The following is a 21,950-nucleotide window of genomic DNA, read 5'->3' as shown; positions in this document are numbered from 1 at the left end:
GCCAACGCGCCTTAACGAGGAAAACGTGAAAACTCGATGGATTATTCGCGTTTTTATATGTAATATCGGGTTTCTGAGACTCCAAAAACAGTGCTCTATTAACTAACCATAAAGTATGTGTTAAAGACAGGACTTAAACTATGTTTAACACCTTAGCTACTCTTTATCATTGGTTGTATTTTCTATTGATCCGATTTAGTTCTTGAGCTAACTGATAACAGACGTTCAAAACGTAAATAAGTTGTAAGAAGAAATGTCCATATGCATTCCATTAACATTTGTTATTTATGTAGATTCACCAGATGTATTATGTAGCTGGTTGATTGATTTTTACGTCGATCGTGACTTGAAATTATAGTAAATACCTTGCCAATAAATAATTATATATAATTATATATATCAAAAAAAAAAAAACACGATTTGTTTACGATTGTGTAATGATTACCAATATGCACTGCGGCCTTTACCGCTTGGGTCAGAAGGTCAATTTACACATGTTATGCAGCCGTGCAGATCACATAATCCCATGGTAGTTTATAAATACTTATGGCGTCCCAACAATAACACATGTATTCTATTTTTTTAAGTTGGGGACTAAATGAGTGCATGTGACGCGTGTATAACGGCAACGAACTGTGACATTGGCTATAAAAAAATAGGCTGAACGTGGCTGATATCATTATCAATCGTGTAGAAGTGAACATAGTTAATAAACAAGTCAGAATCCTTACATATATCAAAGAAGGGTACGTTCATGTCGTGACAAACCACCTAATAAATCACATATCTATGGGCATGTACAAATATGCGCAATTTTGCGCAAACCGAAACTTTCGCAGCCTGTCTGAGACAACAATTATATGACTTCGCTGCCCTAAATATGACCTTTAGGAGAAATAGTGTACTGCCCTTGTTATCTTCTTTATTTATGTGTCTGTTTGTGAAAAAGGTGTTAATACTACTGTCAGATGATAGCATATCATTACGATACGGCATATCGTATCAATCAATTAGAGAGCTGGAGGGGGGTACAGGTCACTGACTCAGTTGGAGGCATCCTAAGTTTCTCCTAAATGCGGATTAGTTTTCACCTGTCTACGCTTTTAGAATAAATTGACACAGCGAATCAACGTCAAACTTTTACCGACAGAAGTTCTTTTTGTGAAGCCCGCGGAATGACCCCCAGTTTGAGGCAGTGTTTCGATTGGCTAAACCGATGTATGACTGTTCATACAACCAAACACAGTAAGCATGTCGCTAAACAATACAGTCCCCCATGGGATTTTCAAGCAATTACAGCGAGTTAAAGAAACCAGTGTATAACTCGATTTGTTATTGGTTTACGACCCGCCCATGAATGACGTCAATATGGATTTCGCGGAATTGATTTATATACATAGTCGGTCTACTTAACTCGCCCGTTTTCCCACGTTCAGACGACATATCAACGAAGCTGGATATTGGGATCACTTCAGTTTCACCTGAATTAGACAGCTTATCGGGTAGCACTGCACGCACGTTTTTGAGCACTGCTTCGTTAGCCAAGTTGCGAGACACAGTACGAGCTTCTACCCGGGCAGTATCACGAGTCACACACCCAATGCTGTTACACATCTGACCTGCAGGCGGACAGCTGACACCATTGAAAAGGTAACACAATGCAGTGTATATCAAGCGTATGTTCCGGTCTATGCATATATATTTCAAATTTGTGTGAATGAAATTGCACGTGGTAATCAAGTAGTTGACCTTTCCAGCATGCGTTTTATATGCATACACGGTTCAAGTACAATCACTTAGCACACCACACTTCGCGCTGATAAACGTGATACACATTTGAAAAAAAGGTGTGAACGCCGTCGGTGATTTGATAACCTAGCATCGACAAGCACAGTTACGTTTTTGGTCATTCATTGACGAGGAGACAAGTACAAGGTCGTACAGGTTATCAACACATGTACGTTAGCGTAATCACAAACAAACACACCGACGAATATATAGGCTGATTGGCGACCAGCTCCGCTAAAAAAAACAAACAACATCGGTTTATAACTAAAATCTGAGTCCATATACGAAGTTCGCAAAGAGCAACCAGTCTTCAGAAGTCACTTCCACTTTATTACTTGCTCGTCTTTTGCTGTCATCGTTATTATATTCACACAAGTTGACCTTTTAACCTAGATTTCGATAAGATGACAAACTTTAGTTCCGCCTATTTTGCGATTGTGTTTTATAGATTCTTTGATTGAACGTAGCATTTATAGTTCACTAAAAGTTGCATTGGGACTTACGTTGACACACTGTAACAATGTTGGTGCCATTGCGCAACTAAGCCAAAATGAAAAGCATGATCATTTAAACATTGTTATTACAAGACTGGTACATTTTGTGGTACATTTGGCGCGAAAGTATTCAAAAATGATTTTTGACTCCCGTGTGCGAAGCACAAAAGGGAGTCTTTGTAGTTACCCTGTCTGTATGTCTGTATGTATGTATGTACCGTACTGCACATGCTGAAACGAGCTCCTGTTTTACTAGAGCTTTTCATCCGTAAACGAACTGACTGACTTGGATTTTATCCATTAACTGTTTTCTAAGGTACTAGTGAGCACTCTGGTTGATTTATTTTTGACTGAAGGCATAAATCTGCCGTATTTTCGTTCATTTTGTATTTTTATTTGAGCCTGTGCCGCCAGGTGACTTTCCAAGATGGCCGCCATGGTGAATCAGGAACATGTCGGATTGACAAGACGGAATGGGATCCAATGTGAATCCATTGATGGTGTGAGTATTGCTACCTATGTGGAGGTGATTGCAACAATCGTTGAGCCCAAAAGTATTGTTGCAGCCTCTCGTGTAAATGGTGCTGCTATTATTTTCGTGGATTCATTAAAGTCTGTTGACACAGTCACTGCTTTGGGGCAGATAAAGATTGGTGACATTCCTGTACACGTGAGCCCACTGGTGAAACCTGCAACTAAAATTGTGCTATCAGGTGTTCCACCTTTTGTGCCAAACGATTTAATACAACATGAATTGTCTCGTTATGGTCGAATTGCCGGTGAAATCAAAGCAATATCACTTGGATGTAAAAAACCCGCACTGAGACATGTTAACTCGTTCAGACGGCAATTATATATGCATATTGAGGATAAACTTATTGACACTTTCAACATTGAATTTGATCAACAACTATACAAGATTTATGTTACTACAAATAATGTTACATGTTATAAATGTCATCGTATTGGGCATATTCAGCGCAATTGCACGACAAGAGAGAACAATAAAACTAGTGATAATGTACATAATAATGACATGACACGTGCCGAAGTACAGCAGCACACGCCACTCGACCTGTTGTCCAATCGGGAACCTGACAAAATCCAATTAATAACGGAGGACGCTGGACATGAACCCGTTGAACAGTCTATTCAACCTGATGTTAATGAGGTTAAACATAGTATTGAAGGAAAAGACGAAAATCTGGATCGATCTACTGTCTCTCACGATAATGAGCTCGTTAACAAACCGGAAAAGCGTGCCATAATAGATCAGGAATGCGACCCTTGTAAGTCGGTCAATGAAAACAATGGCTCGATTAAAGTTCAAGCAACAGGTGACAAGATTTTAACCATGAAAACTACTGCATCGACAGCTACTGCTGAACCCGAACCCGAAGTCCCCACAATGGAAACCTGTGATGATCAGAGTGTCACTATTGACGATTCTGTAGATGAAGATATGGATCTAACTGTGTCAGAGGAGTCCACTCAGGAGGTCCGACATGCTATCGCTAACGATTATTATGTGCTTAGTGATGAAGTAATCAAAGAGTTTTTAAAAGCCGCTGTTAAATCAAGGAAACTGATAGATTTCGCACATCGATTTTGTCCGAATATGAAACTGCTTGTCACATCTATTAATTGCTATGCAAAATATCTTCCATCTGGTGAAGAAAGGCATAATGTCAAGCGAATATCGCGCACGTTAGTACAAGGTATGAATAGGGAACCAAACAAACCAGACGCATGTCACGAGATTGAAGAATCTGCACGAAATGACTTGTTAATGAAAAGCGTGGAATTCCATCTTAATCTCCTCGTAAAACTCGAAACGAACTGGTATGAAAGATAACTTTGACCTGATCATGACTGTTATGTATCATTCAGCTTAAACAAAATATTTATGTATTTAATCGATTTACATTACAATGATATCATTTAATAAGATACTTGTTTTACTTTTTTATACAGTTAATATCACTAGTTTCTTTTATCTATTTATTAATTTATTCGATGATTTATCTACAAGACACTCGATATAAGTTAATGAGATAATCATTTTTTTTATACAGTAAATGTAACCAGATTTTTTTTATAATCGAGAATAAACAAAAACCATGTATGTATGTATGTATGTATGTATGTATGTATGTATGTATGTATGTATGTATGTATGTATGTATGTATGTATGTATGTATGTCACTTTTTTTGTTCCACCGTTATCTCAAGAACCACGAATCAAATTTTGGTGAAACTTGGTACATAGATGCTCTGGGATAATGCGCAGAGTTGATTAGGTTTTGGTAAAAATCTATGAATATTAATTACCTAATTTGCATGATAATTAGCTGATTTTTAGCTGTTCTATGACTGTTCCACTGATTTTTGAAGAACCACTCATTGGATTTCAATGAAACTTGGGCACATGGATGCTCTGAACTAATGCGCAGATTTGATTAGTTTTGGGTAAAAATCTGTTAATATTATTAATTACCTAATTTACATAATGATTAATCAATTTTCGGCTTTTTCACTGATACCTCAAGTACTAATCATAACATTTCAATAAAACTTGGTACATAGATGTCATATGATACTGCACAGACCTGATAGTTTTAGGGTAATTAATTACCTAATTTGCATAATTAATTAATTTTCAGCTTTTGATATTTCGAGTAGTAATGAACACATTTCAATGAAACTTGGTACATTGTTACTTGAGGACTATGCAGAGACCTAATTAGTTTTGGGTAAATATTTGTGCATATTAATCACCTTATTAGCATAATTAGTTAATTTTCAGCTTTTCACCTGATATCTCAAGTACTAATCATCACATTTCAATGAGACTTGCGATTTTCTATGACTATGCCAGAGACCTGATTAATTTTGGGATAAATAATTTTACCTATTAATTACCTAATTTGCATAATTAGTTATTTTTTTGCTGTTCTATGGCTGTTGCACTGATGTCTAAAAACCACTCATTGGATTTCAATGAAACTTTTAAAGAGTACTCATCACATTTCAATGAACCAAGAACTATACCCCATATTAGTTTTTGGTAAATATTGATGCTTCTTAATTAACATAATTAATTAATACTGATATCTCAAGTATTGATCATCACATTTGAATAAAACTTACATAAATGCTCAAGGACAATAGACAGCCTGAATAATTTTGGGTTAAAATCTGTTCATATTAATTCTCTAATTATCATAATAATTAATATTTTCTTGGTTCTAATCACATTTCAATGAAACTTGGTACATTGTGCAGACCTTATTAGTTTTACACTTAAATCTGTTCATATTAGTTACCTTATTTGCATAATTAGTTTTCTACGTTTCCTTCAACATCTCAAGTTCAAGTAATTTGAATTAATTTTTAATGTGTCTCCAATACTCTCAGCACACGGGAGTTCTTTCTAAGCTTTCTTTGATTTGCTGTTGCAATGGCAACGGTTGGCCAGAATTTTTTTTTCCAGATTTTACCACCAAATTATAGTGAAGGTGTGACCTGCATGCCAAGTCTGAGCGAAATTGGTCCACCCCCCAAAAAAGTCAAAAAATGTATAAGTAAGGCACACACGGACAGACGGACATACACATGTACATTTAGGGGCAATCCTAGCGGAGCGGGTAGCCAATAACTTGATTACAAGAATGAACGACCATTCAATGTCAGATTCATTAGACGAGTGTAGTTATTTTTATTTGCAACAAACCACCACGGTTTCGGGGTGCATTGGTAAATCAATTACTATTTTTAAAGTCAATTCAAAAATCACCGATAGACGTTGGTGGAACCAATGTCTGTGCACGGAGAAGTCGAGGTTTGGGGAATTTGAAATAACGTCTCAGATACATGCGGCTTAATATCACACACGCGTTTTAACTGACATCTGTTAAACAAAATATCTCAAGAAATATTGTGTGAAGCTTTAATTAGGTACTTTGGAAGGTATCTTTGAATCACCGGCGATAATTAGTGCAAGTCGCGCCTAGGTTAAACCTCATACTTGTGATTTCCATTTGCAAGCGCATTGGATTGAGGGAAAATCAATGTTTATCAACACAAGTGTCGCACATGTTCAGCGCGACGACCACCGCGCTTTAAAGAATATATCGTTTCAACTACAGAAGTTACTGTAACAGCAGAGTAATTAAGCCATTGCCGACATAACTATGAAAGGAGTCAAGCCTTTTGTAAAAAACAAATCAAATCAAATTAAAATCTATTCCATAGTTATAGTTTCGATTTAGCATCATAATTGTATGCGCTGCCATTTATTGAAGCGATGAGTGATCGATACCGCGTACGGCCTCAGTTGTTGTCATAGGTACACTTTGCAGTTTTTGAGGTCAATGCACGCAATATTTAATGCAATATTTAACGGTTTTTATTGATCAATCTGTATCATTTGCAGCCCAGTTTTTGCCCAACAACAACAAATTCATTACGATTCGATTATGATAAACAATCTTTGTAAATGCTATCTGCAATGTTATCAATGATGTAATATTAGACAGTACGTCGTTTTTTTATTTCCAAAATAACGCAGCTCGGACGAGGAAGTTCGCGTAAATATTTGCTCCTATTTCGTCTTCTCATCAATGTGCATATTTCATTTCTTTCCCCATTACCTTGGAATATTGTGCATTGTGCCGTCTGGCATTCTCAAAATGTAGTTTTATATCCCATAAAACTTAAATGGGTCAATTATACAAATTGTAAGCACGTGACTTCGATGTACGAGTTATAGCATGTAATCGACTGCACAATACCCCCTTTGTCTATACGAACTTTACTCCCATGATCAAACCGTGCCGCAACGTGCGAATCATTCAATGATATTTGGAATACCCACATAATTGCTATACAACACTGGTTGTTATGACAACGTGTGTATATAATCTTTCGTACAGTTTAAGAAAAAAAAGGATATCACATGTATCATTGTTACTTATACATTGTCGGCCTGTAATAGTCTCATTATATCCATAGAACACGTATAATTGGCTTCAGTCTGGCTTTAAAACCAATTCAAGTTGTGGTTTCTTTTTTATTCTAGCCAGAAAATGCGCTATACAAGTCATAACAAACACTTTCAAATTGTTGTCATTCACTGGTATAAACTGCTAGACTGTGAATTGATTTATTAATGCACTACTTATGTAAGGCTTAATGCGATGAATATTTAATACTCGCTACACCCAGTTCTGGGCATTCCACTCTGCCGAATGCTTGGACGACTGCCATGTTGGTATTTTGAAAAATAAAAGTTTGTTTGTTTGCAAAATATTTCAGATTACTGGTACGTACTAGCGATAATGTACAAAAACCTAAACTTACACACATATTAGTGATTGAATAATTAAAGCGGGGGAGTCGTCACCTACGCATGCATCAGATGGCCATAGCGTGTCACTATTTACAAACAAGCGTCTACCCATGAGCCTTTGCGTTTTAGCGTGTGTTGTTATCGTCGCTTGGGACTCAATTCCCGCGCGTGCGCAGATGACGACCCTCCCGCTTTAATTTCATATTTTATTATATCGCATTGCAACAATAATTGTAAGCTTACTCGGAGCATGTATACAAGGCAAAATGTGCGACGCCAACAAAAATAAACCTGCCAACAAAAAAGCATGTCTTTGATTTGGCTGACGGTTAGATGTCATGGTCGGTTAACGGATCAGATATTATCTTATATGTAGCTGCTGCTCTCTGATTGGTCTGATTGTACTGTTATGATTGGTACAATCTTATAATTACCTGTGCAATAACTCACAAATCTGACATTATCTCTTACATTGGGTATGAATTTTCGGAAATTAAACTTTCATTGTTACGTATCTCCTCCCGACTATGGGGATTATAGACACAAATACATAAAATAAAATTAAATTACAGCGAATCTAACCCATATTAACATTTTAATTAGTAAGTTTAAAAGGCAAAAAAAATCACTAAAATCATCTACAAGAAGCCAACTATATAGATCATGAAATATATCTCCACAACCGATAGATAATGATCCTGTAGTCTCTGACCAGGTTGTATATATCAACAAATCCATTTATAGTATTTTATGATGTGTCCACATGTCCAAAAGTCATAGTTTACTATAAATTAAAGTTTCTTGTAATAATTTTAGGTAGTAACTCATATGTAGTAATAAGGTGGCTTAAATAATGATGATTACATATATATATATATATATATATATATATATATATATATATATATATATATATATATATATATATATATATATATATTAAAAGAAAATACTTAAGCTACTCATTCAATACGAATTTTGAGTTAATCATCTACAATTCTTCGAAGTGCAATTACGTATCACAATATATAAATATATAAATATAACATTAGATAAGATAGTTATTAACCTTGTCACCACCGGCTTCCTCTTTTCATCACACATCACAAAATAGTCCCGTTTATAGTCTGCACCTTTCCTCAGTAGATTGGGCAAAAATAGCCTTATGTTTTGACTAAAAACTGAAAACTGATTCAAATTTTGTCTTCTGGCTCCAAAATTAGGGTTCATTTCCATAAATATTGCAGAATATGAAAAAGAAGTGCAGAAAAACTGTGGCGAGAAAGTCTGGTGGTTAAAAGGTTAATACTCTAGAGGATAATGAAAATCTCAGCAACATAAATTGAAAAAGAATAATTAATTTCATGTGTTATGAATTGCTATCTCTTGACACATTTGCTGAGTATTATACTACAATGCTCTTCTCATATGATCTCAGTTGCTTCGCTTGACCACTGATTGTGGTAGCTGAAAAATTTGTCACAGCTCCATCAAACAGTGCAAGTCAGTTGAACCTTTTAGCATATACATCTTGTTGTGAAATATGTTTCTTCTATAGCCCCACATAGAACTGTCTTAAAATGTCACGTGATGATGTTAGATTACATCAAGTGATTAAAGGAAATGATAATTAAAACATGGACAATTAGAACCAATCTGTAAACTGTTGACTCATGGTTTGGGAGAAATGTTCAAGGCACATTCTGAGAAGCCCTGTCGATTAGTTTCAATTATAATATACATCTATGATTTCACTTAACTATGGCTACGTGATAAAGTTGTCTATCATGTCAAGTGTTTCTGAATAGTTTCCCGGGGTTCGAAATATTCTCTCATCTTTCATTCAATTTAGCGTGCATTTTTTAACCATAGCTAGGAAAAGCGGTTTTTTTTCTCAAATTTGTTTCAGGCAATGGTTGATCATAACAACAATATAATAGAAAACTACAGGAAACTGGATTATCAGTTGTGAATATTAGAACAATATTAGAATGTACAGCAAAACAAATATGTGACTTTTTTCATCTAATACCACAGAGCCCAAATCTGAGAGAATATAATATCACCATAGGAACCTGTAAATGTTGGCTTGTTTGCTATTTTCACGACATTTCAAACTCTTGTATCTCGAAAAATTGCCCAGTTCCCTTTTTTGTTTTTCGTTTTTGGTGTCCTGTTGTCGTATACTTATAAAATTTGAAGTTTGGTGGATATGAAGTATAATCTTCAACTTTTTTTGAACCTTGCAAGACGTTCTCTGTGAAAGAGTGAATGTAGTAGTATAGTAGTAAGAAATTAGTGGCTTTAAAAAAGACCCAAAAAAACACACACACAACACCTGTGGACATGTCGTGGACTATTGGGCGGGCTTGCAAATATAAACCAAATACGTTGAGAAAGCCTGTGTTTATGAGCTTGAGCTCATTATAGATTAGCGGGGAGTTTTCAAATACCAGTGTTGTTATAAAGCAGAAGACTTTATATTTAAAGATAAAGCAGAGAAACTTTCACAGTGAAGCAGAACTAAACATTTTCACGGTCACTGGATTCTGAATCTGCAAAAAAAAAATAAAAAATAAGAAAAAACTAGTTTAATTCATCAAATATCTCTCTATCTTAAATCATTTTGCAGTGGACGTGTGGCTGATGTGGAATTGCATTGAAGTGTACGCCTGGTTTAACGGTGCATGCTTACGCCATCTCCGGTGCCCATCGGGAGCCTGGTACAACGCTACACTAGTGTATGTACGAATAGTTTCCCGCAGATGTCATCTACTGATTGACTGTCTGTGTCTAAGTGCGTAGGGGTGCGTACTAAGAGTACATGTTCGTATTCGTATCATTACCCGATGCCCTGAGTGTGTTCAAACCATCAAGATAAATGGTATAGTTACTGTCCAGTCTCGTTATTACCCAATGCTACGAGGGCCGTAGATTTTGGGAATACTTGGACGCCAAACGAAAGGCGTAACGAACGATCACATATTACTGAAGAACCTAGAAGAGTAATGTGACTATATAAATAACACACATACCTGATCATAATATAGATACTTTCATTTGTTTATGCAAACTGTGAACCCGGACTGTGACTTTTCCCGTGAAGTCGCCGTGGGGGAAATATAAGTCACGTTGGCCTTTCGTCTAGCTCGTTTAAAAAATAAAGTAGTGCTACTCACTACTAAAAGCCGAACACTCACCCCTGAGTCCTCGCGCTCTGTAGACATACTCCTACTTTGTTTATCGCATTCGCTTGGATAAATCACCCCTGAGTCACTTTAGTCCATTGACACGATCGGGCAACCCGGTTTGGCGGCCGCCATGACATCGGCATAAGTCAGAGAACTAGATGGAATGCGCTTTAGCGTACAGAGCAGATGACGATGTCCTTACAAAATTGTTTGATTTCATTATGGAAATCTTAGTTACTAGCAATGTACCATTATGTTTGATGCCAATTTTAGTATTAAATACTTGGTACCTCATAGTTTCAATTATTTTTAACACCTTCACCTTTATTCGATGCCCAAAACAACATTGTATTTACATCCATGGTAACGTTCCTTGATGCTACATAATCAATAATGGGGTACATTATTGCAAATATTTTGCCGCAAAGACCTCTTAAAATTTACTGCAATTTTAGTGCTATAATATAATTCAACATAATGTCATTGAACTGGAGTTTAATTAAACCTTTATTCAGAAAAGTTGCAAGATTCGGCTGATGATAATAACGAGAATGAACTTATTAGATTTTGAACTTATTAGATTTTGAACTTATTAGATTTTTGAGCTATATATGTATTGTTACCTCATAAAGAGGGGGGGGAGGTAGAGTTCGTGCTAGTGTAATCCAGAGAATAACAGTGTGATACCTATTGGTAGAATGTCTTGGGATGATTGACAAAACACGGTCACTGATACAAAATAAATTGACAACTGTTCGATTTAGAATGTGTACCAATAAAATGTGTGATTTGTTCATCTCACACCAGAGAGCCCAAACTTGAGATGTGACGAATCCTGTATTATTTTTCATAAAATTTCCCGTCTTCGTATCTTGCAAAACTTATCAAGTTATCCTATTTTTGATTTTCATTTTTCATTGTTATGAATCAAAGAATGTAGTTTATACTATTAAAATGAACGTTAAAATGACTGAAGTGCTACATATTATGTACATTGTTGTAAAGTTACGATTCCTTACAAATAATAAGTATACTGAATATTGTACTTGTCCAAGTGGTCCAGTTAGAGCATCGTCCGGCCAGGGAATTTTTTGAATATTCTTGGAACAAATTCAGTGTCTAACCTGCCGCCGTCTTCTTTGGTGTTTCTTGTAATGCTCCAAATATTTCTGTTCTTTGTGTGGTAGGAGACGGAGATGTATTAAATATTGATGTAAATTTATGAATATAGCTGATCATAGATATTCAAAATACCTTACAATATTACATTGTTTAGGGTTAGGTTAAAGACTTGTTAGTCCGTTCTAACTCTCACATATATATGGTTAGCAAAAAATACTAAATTTCAACAAATTAGGCACTGTTTGCTAACAGGTTAAAAACTAGTTTATTTATAGTGGCAAAGGAAAATCTGGTCTAAATGATTTCGTATCAATAGTGTTAATAACTTGAAACTATCGATATCAATCGATATCAATATGCCTGACAATACTTTCTATTTTAATAAACAATTTTGCAAACAGTGTCATTTTGTATCTTGCAAGAAAGTACCTGGATTGTGACGAATAACAAATCAATAGAGTTTCCATAATATTCTAAAGTGTTTAACAAGATATACATGTATAGCAAATTCATGAATTACTCATACTACGTGGACTAAACAAATACACGTCGCACGTTTGTGTTACTCAAGTCTATATGAAGAACCATAGTGTCGATAAAAATCACAATTTCTCAAAATAATAAAAAATAATGACACCGACACAAGAACAGCTATGGCCCCACAGCTATTGTACGGGCAGAAACTTTTCAGCAGAATCAGTATGCGCCTATCGACCCGAATCATCTGAAACGAAATTTCGTAGCATTTTGTTTGTAAGCTAATTTGCTCCAATTAAAACGATACATTTGCGCAAATTACTGTAAAATGACTAATTTTCACTGGGTTTAAATTTCACTGATTTACCATTTCAGGCATATTCAGTGGGTTTTAAATTCATGGTTTTATCATTTAGATAATGTGTTCTATGCTAAATTTTACATATTCACTGGGTTTTAATTTAGCGCATTTTTCATTCAGCGAAATAAGCAAAATTAAAACCCAGTGAACAATTAATCCTTTTACAGCATGTATTTCACCTGAACAGTATAAAATTAATTATACCAATCGAAATTCGAGATTAGAGTAGGATTATCATATAAATCGAAAATTTATTGTCGGCATCATTAATAATCAAAAGTGCACTGTGTGTTTCTTAACATATATGCAAATAGTAGTCATAGTGATTAATTGTATATAATCCTATACTACTCGTGTATTTTATTAGCTGCGGTGTTCAGTATAGAAATTTACGTCATTAAATGTGAGTGGGTGACGCACACAAACCACAGGTGTCTTTTTATCACAAAAAACGTATTTATAGCTGATGTAGTCTATTTACACTCGATAAGGCATTATTCCTGTCCCATTTAATGGCTATAAATTTCGAAATGTATACCGGTGATAAACGCTGTAACTATGGTTACATAAGGTCATGGAGCGGACACATGGAGCTGATAAACCTTTGTTACAAACGCACAGGTTAACACTTAAGAGTCTTACCTGTTAACTGTTTATTCCGACGTATCACATACTGCTTTATTAACATGCTTCGGCTCAGCTGCTAATTTAACTTCAGTCGCACGTAAATCTTATGTTACGAAGCTGTGTCATAATACCCCTAACAATAGTATGCACTGTGAGCTAAAACCACTCGTTTGAGTAGGACTTGTTTGTCCAAGAAAGTAACAATTATGAAATTGCGCCATGTTCTCTTTTTTTTAAATGCTGTTTCTGCTCTGTATATGTTCGCTTGATTAACACAGTTTCAAGTAATCCGACCTACATTTGCCGGATTGTGTTAATGTGACAGAGGTTAAGACTATTACAATAAACAACTTGCATGCATGGTTTAGGAGCTATTTTTTTTAAATCACTTTTGACCAAAAAAGCACATTTTGTGCATATTTCAAACTACAGTGTCCATAAAAAAATACTAACAAAATTTTTAAATTCATACAATAAGCTTTCCGATAATATATTGTTTTGTGGACAAGGGAGGTCAACTGCATCTCTACCTTAAGGTAGGAGCCTACTCATAATTTTTGGGAAAGTTCACATGACAATGCTCATTGATTTATTATGTAAAATCATATAGCTATTATCCCATGGCACTACAAAATAGCATTATTGTGTCTTACAATAATATATAGTAATTTGTATTTATACATTTCCATAGAACACAATATTAAAAAAAAGCATTTTTGAATTTCCAGATCTTTGAAATAATGTAAAACAACAAAAAGTACTCCATCCATTCACAAATCCAATCTATATTGCAAAGTTTGTATAATTAGTTTGAGTATGTGTTGTGGTAGTATGGTTATTAAATGTTTGACTCAATGTCAAATTAACAGCATGTCGGCGGATAATACCCGAGATTCATAACTACGTTACCCATATCCAAAATAAGAGCATTTTCCATGAAAACAGACAATTACAAACACATGGTGAATATGATGGTACAATTGAAACTGGCTTACAATTCGAGCAAGCTATAAAAATGGAGAATTTAATCGTGTCAATTAAAGTTATCGCAATGAAATTACACATATGGCAAAACCATGACAGGTGACCTCATCACAAATGTGATTTTATTTGCAAAAAAAAAAATAATACGAAACTATTCGCTAGATAATTGAGGTACCTACATCTAAATGGCAGTATTTTAAAAATAGCATAGTAGTATTGTTTACCTAATATATACTAGTTACTATAATTCTACCAACATGTGTACATTCCAATGAATAGTCAACAAATGTTCTTTAAAAAAATGATCTGGTTTAAATCAGTGTACAACGAGTAAGTAAGTAAGTGACACAGTGATTACATTTGTTACGTGATCAACTCAAATAAATACACTTTTAAGAATTTTAATGCGTAAGCAATGTTCGCGAGCGAGAGCCAATGGCAGACTAAATACGACACTCGGTAATCTGGTTGGCTCGAGCTTAGAATGCCTTATCCTTGGCATTCTTATTGTTGTATATGTTAAATGATGAATTTGCTAGTTCTTATTGTTGAACTTTCGCATCAAAATCAGTTACTGTACAAAATGATTTTATTAGTAAAAGAACTGTTATGGAACAAATAAGGGATATTTGTATAACTCGAACAACAATTCTTGTTTTTGATTTCTATGTCATCGGCGACATGTGTTGACTAGGACCTTAGTCCCTATTTGTTTCTGAAGCAGTGATAAGTACGTTTTAAAAAAATATTGATGCAAAGTGAAAACAATGTGTGAAAAGTTCTAGAAACATCGGCTATTTCTGATTCAATCTGATGTGAATCTGGCAATTATTACTAGTATTATATTATATTTAATATTTCCCTGACAAAATAGCTCAATTCTCGGTGATCGAATAAAACTTATTCATAATTTGCGGTTGTGCATTAAGTTATGTTCAGTGTTATGTTTTTATCTTTAATTGGATGGTTTACAGCTTTAGGCTGAGAAAAAATCTCTGTTTCTCGTTTTCGCGCGCACCCTTTTGAACTATGCGCCTTCGACGTTTTTGTTTCTTCTAAAGCAATCCAAAATGCGCCTGTACTCACACTTGTCTCAAATTTCCCCTATTTTAGCTCAGTATTAAAAAAATTCATGAAATGAGAAACGAGAAACAGAGATTTTTTTCTGGCCTTAGAGGGCTTTATAAAGACGCTATGCTTTTTGTACTAGTATGTTTATAACTAGCTTTAAAGAATTGTATGCAGAGCATGCTGCTAAAAAATAAATAATTCACCGTAATCACTCACTGACAGCTGAAAGCAATTTAGTTTTTAAACACTGGTAAATACGAATCCATTCATCCTCGATGGGAGGTTGTGTTGATAAAACATTACGACCACTAAGCGTGTATAAAGGGTTAGTATTTATAAAGGTCTTCACCTCAAGAAGATTTAGAGCACATAAACAAGTGCTATATATACTGACACTCGCATGTGTGCATCCTATTAAGAAACAAACATATGGAAAACTGTTTTACGAAATTTAAGTGTCTGAAATTGCCGTGAATCTGATGGTTATAACATTCAATTCATCTTTGTTGTTTCAACGGTAATATATGTTAAAACTATGTATTTCTACAACTATGTATTTCGGTATTTTGCTATTATATGCACCAAAAGCGAACTGAAGTTGCTGTCCAATCGATCATTGTATTATGGGAATATCATCCGCTTTAGTAGTTCCGGAACTACCGCACTTGACACGCAATAACAATAAGGTTTTCACAAATTTTCCCCCTAGCCCCGGTCACTGTAAATTAATAACTGTCTCTTTGCATTGACATGTTCTGTGGTTGACATTCATACTAAATCAAGTAAAAATATATACCCTGCACCCACTCTTATTTCACTATGTTGTACACATGGTGTCAGCACATGTGCACGGTATGTGCCCACCTTCCAACAATCGACCTATATAGTCAAAGCATATATACAACGTGTTTATTACTTGTCAACAAATAAGCGGATCAACTGTCGGGGTCGATAACCTCCTAAACACCAATCTTGCAATTAGCTTAGCATCAACGCAACTAACACGACTAATTGTATAGCCTATTACACAGCTTCATTCAAAAGATCGGATGTTTTTTTTTTTTTTAAACGTGTTTACTCTTTTTGCCTAACTTTAGTCCTACAACCTATTTTCATTTATTTTCAACACTATTCATTACCATTTGTCTTGTTTAAAACAAATAGAATCAATCTTTGTTTCATCTAAATAAATTCAATTCTTCTTACGACGTGAACCAATTGTCCGTTATCGCGGTATTTATTCTTTGGTCTACAGTTGCACTGAATTAATGGCATACTTATGCGACCCCTCTACTAAGTCAATAGCTATAAATCTCTCGATTGCAGATAAATTAAGCGTTGTTGGAAATAAAGAACGACGTGAATTACAATAGAATCCTTTGAAAGAAAACTACAAAGCGAAGTTCCGCCTTCCTCTGTACTAGTTGCAAGTCATATATCGAATTACTACGTGCTGCTTGCTCACGACTACGTTACCTACGATAGACGGGCAATAACCATGGTTCTTGGTTTTATTTTCATTTTAGCAGGTAAGGTCAAACGTACAGGTTAGAATCTGAGCATTCTCGAATCGAATTACAAACACCTTAGGTGACTGTTACTTGATCGCGTCTATTCACTGGGAAATGGAAACGTTTGATACAATTGTTTCTATAGCTCTTACTAGCAATGTGTAGTTTTCAAAGGATAACTTGCTACTGCATACCAAAATATGGGGATTTATTCCCAAATAGGGTGTTGAAATACCTACACAGTCTCGGCACAGTCAATTCAGCACATCAAAGTGTGCAGTTGGTCATGTTATTGCATGAATATAAATATACAATGGGAGACATTATGTCTTTACAACTCATATGTCTGGTGTTCATTGTTGCTACAGTCTGGATTCTTGCAAGCCTTTGTTCTGTTATTTTTTTATCAGCACAACAAAACATGTATTTGTCTCTAGTGGACTACTAGGTCGTAGTTTGTTGTTTGTGGATAGATTTGCTGTTCATTTAGGTCACTGCCCGTATAGTGGTTTGACCCAATATATAGGGCTATATAGAGGATACGCACTGTGGTGTTAATACATTTTCTATATAAATTTAAAAGTTTTATTCTTCTATCTAAATAATGAATTGCATGTTTGACTTATTGATTTTCGTTCTGATGGTGACAGTTAATGATGTTCAGGTTGAACGAGTGTCTAATACTTAGTATTGTCCATTTTGTGACTTTGAAAGCAGATTGTTCTCAGGCAGGTAGCTTCCAGACTTTTAGAGCATGGTGTGAACTATGTATCCCCGATTTTTTTTACAGTAGCGCTCTGCTTTCTTCTGTATTCAGTCTCATTCCAGTGTGAAGCTGTATTACATCAGTCATGTGCTCAGAAGTTCAATGCTCTTCACTACAAAGTCAAATGCGGGGAGCCCTTTGGTACGACAGTCGTGATGGAGTGTCACAGCGTGCAATCTGACAAAGACGTGAAAGACGCGGAGGTATACCACGTGTCACCGTCTGGTAGGATGAATCTCACACACCGCGTGCAGAACAAAAGCGGCGTTCGTTGTTATAGAATGTACTGTCTGGATGTTCACATACAGTCACCTTACGTGTTCGTAACCTTCACGATCGGGAAAATAGGACTAGAAGATATCGCGACGTACGAATTGTCATTAAAAGTCTCCAGTGGACTCAAGCATCAAGGAAAAGCATCATTTAATATTTCACTTGAGCATGGTAGGTAGAACAGTAATTACATCATAGAAACAAAATATATATAAATCATTATTTCGTCAAGTGACATTGCAAGTCTAATATGCAAATTACATATAGTATGTAATACATTCGTTGGAACTCATATTTTCAAGTAAAAATATTTTGTTTACCTTTATAATAATTAAATGCATTTGTAGGCAGAATAAATTCACATATATGTTATCAAAAGAATAATAAAACAACATTGCTTTTCAACAGTTAAGCGTGGCGTAAATTTTAGATAACATGGATAAACATTTGTGTGTGAAATCTATCACAAAATGACATTGTTTAAACAGTGAATCTTGGAAATCAAATGAATCATTAATGTTATAAATTTGAACACATGACACTTCCATAAAAATTGCATAATTTCTTTAACTGCTGATAGATATCTGTTTCGTTTATTATAATGCCAATCTCATTATTTGTACATGTTCATGTATTGGTGACTTAAACTGTCGAGATCTCGTTGAAAGCGATAATGCCGCGAGACTGTTTTGTTTGCCTCTTGAATAGCGTTACTCCCCCCACCCCCTTATCGCGTTCACTGTTCTCCTATTGTATGTAACCATGGTAATTGGAACTATCGACTCAATTACAGGAAAGGATGAAACACATTTTGAGAAGCAAAAGTAAGTCTCATGGCTCTCTCGCGCACAACGAGAATTCGGCGGCCATTTAGGTCTTCGATTGTTTATTTACCCACAATGCATTGACTCTTAGCTTTTCAAATGATAATTGTATATCTAACTGATTATCTATAGATAACGAATCTTGTACACCCCCTCCACCTAGTGACTTGACGACCGAGGGAGACGTCTGTGCCGACGGAAAGAAGAGCGCGTGTGTCCTAACTTGTCCACAAGGTTACACGCTCAACAGCTGCAATATATGCAGTGCAACAAACAATACAGATGAAATTGAACCTGAACTATTTTGTGAAATGAAAGGTAATTATAACATACATTGTGTGCAGATTATTCAAATTATCTGATTGACAAATTATGTAATTTGAATTAGTTACAGACATCATTTTAGTAAACTGTTTTAAATTCGGGGTAACGAGATGGTAAATGCTAACGACACATCTATACTACTATGACAATTGACCCCCTCATCTCGAGCTTCAACATAACTTAGGATTCCTAGTATGTGTTGATTGGCAGTACTTGTTGCAATAAATTGTACTTAACACGATCACGCAAGACATTTCAAAGTATCGAAGTCCTGATATGTCATATTTCTTTCTCGCACATAGAGACATGTGATTGCGACTGTAATACTAGGCAACAACGACAATGCTGCAGGATAAATGAACAGTCATGTGGATGCAAATGCTGCTCGAAAAAGAAAAAGAGAAAATGTCGAAAAGAGAAAATGTCGAAAAGCAAAGGAACATGAAAAGGGTGGAAAGTTCAGCGGGCACTGAAACTAAATTAATTCAGACTCTTGAATTTCAATACTACCAGTGCTTGTTTAGCATATATACTTCCCGGATATTAGGGATACAGCAATGAATTTCGAAGCACCAAGTACACAAGAGGCACACACGCTCGCCTTCAGAAAACAAATTCTTGCTTCGTTTCTTGATTGACAGTGGAACTGTCGTTATGATGATGTATATTTCAAACGAAAATGTATAATTTTGTTTAGAAAGAACTAGTTAGAAGTTCTTTATATTTTTCTCTAATGTGAAATCGACAAGTTATGATGTACTGTAACGCTTTATGTACACCATGTACTTATCGCGTATTTATTATCTTATTATAATATTATAAAAATATTATTATTTGCATTTTAACTAAAAGATATTGTTATAATATGAGAGCCCATGTTATAATGTTTTGGTATAAAAATAATCTCACAGATTTGTATTAAAATGGCCCATATCTATGCGAACTGAAAATATATAACTTATCCTTGGTATATTCAGATACGAAATATAAATATACGTATCAAAACTTCCCGAACTGTGAAAATGTTACTAATCTTGTACATATAACAACGTTTGAAGGGTAGTTTATTTGGTAAATGTCTTCTGAATCGTATGTGTTTAACAGCGTTATTTAAATGATTAACATAGTGTTAAGGCGTCGTTTGTAATTTGTCCTAATCCTGTCATTTGGTGGCCGCCTGGTCTAATATCTCTATAACGAATTGATTCTCGTTCACACTTGTACATTACACTACACTACACTACATTACATTACACTACACTACACTACACTACACTACACTACACTACACTACACTACACTACACTACACTACACTACACTACACTACACTACACTACACTACATTATATTATATTTTACACTACACTAAATAATATGTTACACTACACTACATAATATTTTACACTACACTACACTACACTACACTACACTACACTACACTACACTACACTACACTACACTACACTACATTACATTATGTTTTACACTACACTAAATAATATGTTACACTACACTCCATAATATTTTACACTACACTACACTACACTACACTACACTACACTACACTACACTACACTACACTACACTACACTACACTACACTACACTACACTACACTACACTACACTACACTACACTACACTACACTACACTACATTATGTTTTACATTACACGGTCAACAGTATATTAAATTGTGGTTGATATGTCTTTCGTATTAAAGGCCAGTTTTATTTTGCAGATTGAGTATGGAGATTGAATATAATTATCAATTGTTTCTTTAACTAGCGCCACCAACGACGAACAAGTCGATGTTTTAGCATGTTTTGTTTTTATTCAGTGCGCGTATTTGTAGTCCACATACACCAATAAATCTCAGTTGTTGGTTTGCCATGTCTGATTTTTGTACAAGATATTATGCAAATTCATACTGTATTTAACATTTATTAAATATAATTGTAACTTCATACGAGTACTAGTTATTGAAATTGTATTCAATTGACGCTGTTCTACTGTAACAGTGACACTGTATGTGGACTTTTATGTATGTATGCATGCTTTTACTGCATCGGTGCTAAAATGTAATTTATTTCTTTAATTACGATACTATTTTTTTTCATTTTTATATATTTTTTTTTCAGTGTTTATTGTAATATTTTTATGTTAAAAAATTCCGAGCCATAACATTTCAAAAAATAAAACAGGATAGGAAAGGTTAAATAAACACTTGCAATAAATATGATTGTAAATCAGTGTAGATCCTCACTAGTATGCACGTGTGTCAACCATTGTATCTAATATCTAACAAGTCATTGAAAATGAGACAGTCCCCGTTAAATTTTTGAAAGTTCTCTTTGTGCTCGTCATATTAAAGCGGAGGGGTTGTCGTGAGCGTGTCCTTGAAACTTGAGTTCCAAGTGGCGTATACAACAGATTGTTTATTTACTTCAAAACACGTGTTCCATGTAGTAGTAATATGGCCAAAAATAAAAACAGCCGTTATTCGGCCATCTTTGATCTGATTATGAAACACACTGATATGTATGATGTATGTGCCAAATACGAATGAAAATGGTACATAAATTGTGGAAATATAGTAGAAGGCCAAAAAGTCAGATGGCTGTCAATCGGCCATCCTTGACCAGATTTTGAAACAAATTGTCATGGACATGCATCCTAACATGTATAAAGTACATGTATGTGTCAAATTTGAATGAAAACTGACAGAGCACGTCCAAGATACCGCATAAAAAACAAGATGCCTGCCAGTTGACCATCTTTGATCCA

The 21,950-nt window shown here is 35.0% G+C and overlaps 1 protein-coding gene across 2 annotated transcripts; it reads left to right on the top strand.

The window, feature by feature from the left end:
- Positions 1-1,417: 1,417 nt before the first annotated feature.
- On the top strand, positions 1,418-19,844 carry LOC144356704 (uncharacterized). Of its 2 annotated transcripts, none has more exons than XM_078011370.2 (5): positions 1,418-1,650; positions 16,793-16,995; positions 17,795-18,187; positions 18,973-19,158; positions 19,467-19,844. In XM_078011370.2, exons 2-5 carry the CDS (start codon positions 16,965-16,967, stop codon positions 19,607-19,609), a joined length of 753 nt encoding a protein of 250 aa, XP_077867496.1. In that variant the 5' UTR covers positions 1,418-1,650; positions 16,793-16,964; the 3' UTR covers positions 19,610-19,844. The 2 variants fall into 2 exon arrangements, with proteins under 2 accessions (XP_077867496.1, XP_085355716.1); XM_085499590.1 differs by lacking the exon at positions 19,467-19,844 and adding an exon at positions 18,810-18,840 and having other exon boundaries at positions 18,973-19,071.
- Positions 19,845-21,950: the final 2,106 nt, after the last annotated feature.

This window comes from Saccoglossus kowalevskii, chromosome 5, assembly GCF_978046115.1.
Source record: "Saccoglossus kowalevskii chromosome 5, keSacKowa6.1, whole genome shotgun sequence".
Classification (NCBI taxonomy): domain Eukaryota; kingdom Metazoa; phylum Hemichordata; class Enteropneusta; family Harrimaniidae; genus Saccoglossus; species Saccoglossus kowalevskii.
Note: the sequence above shows the minus strand (reverse complement) of the source record. Positions and strands in the feature narration are given on the sequence as shown.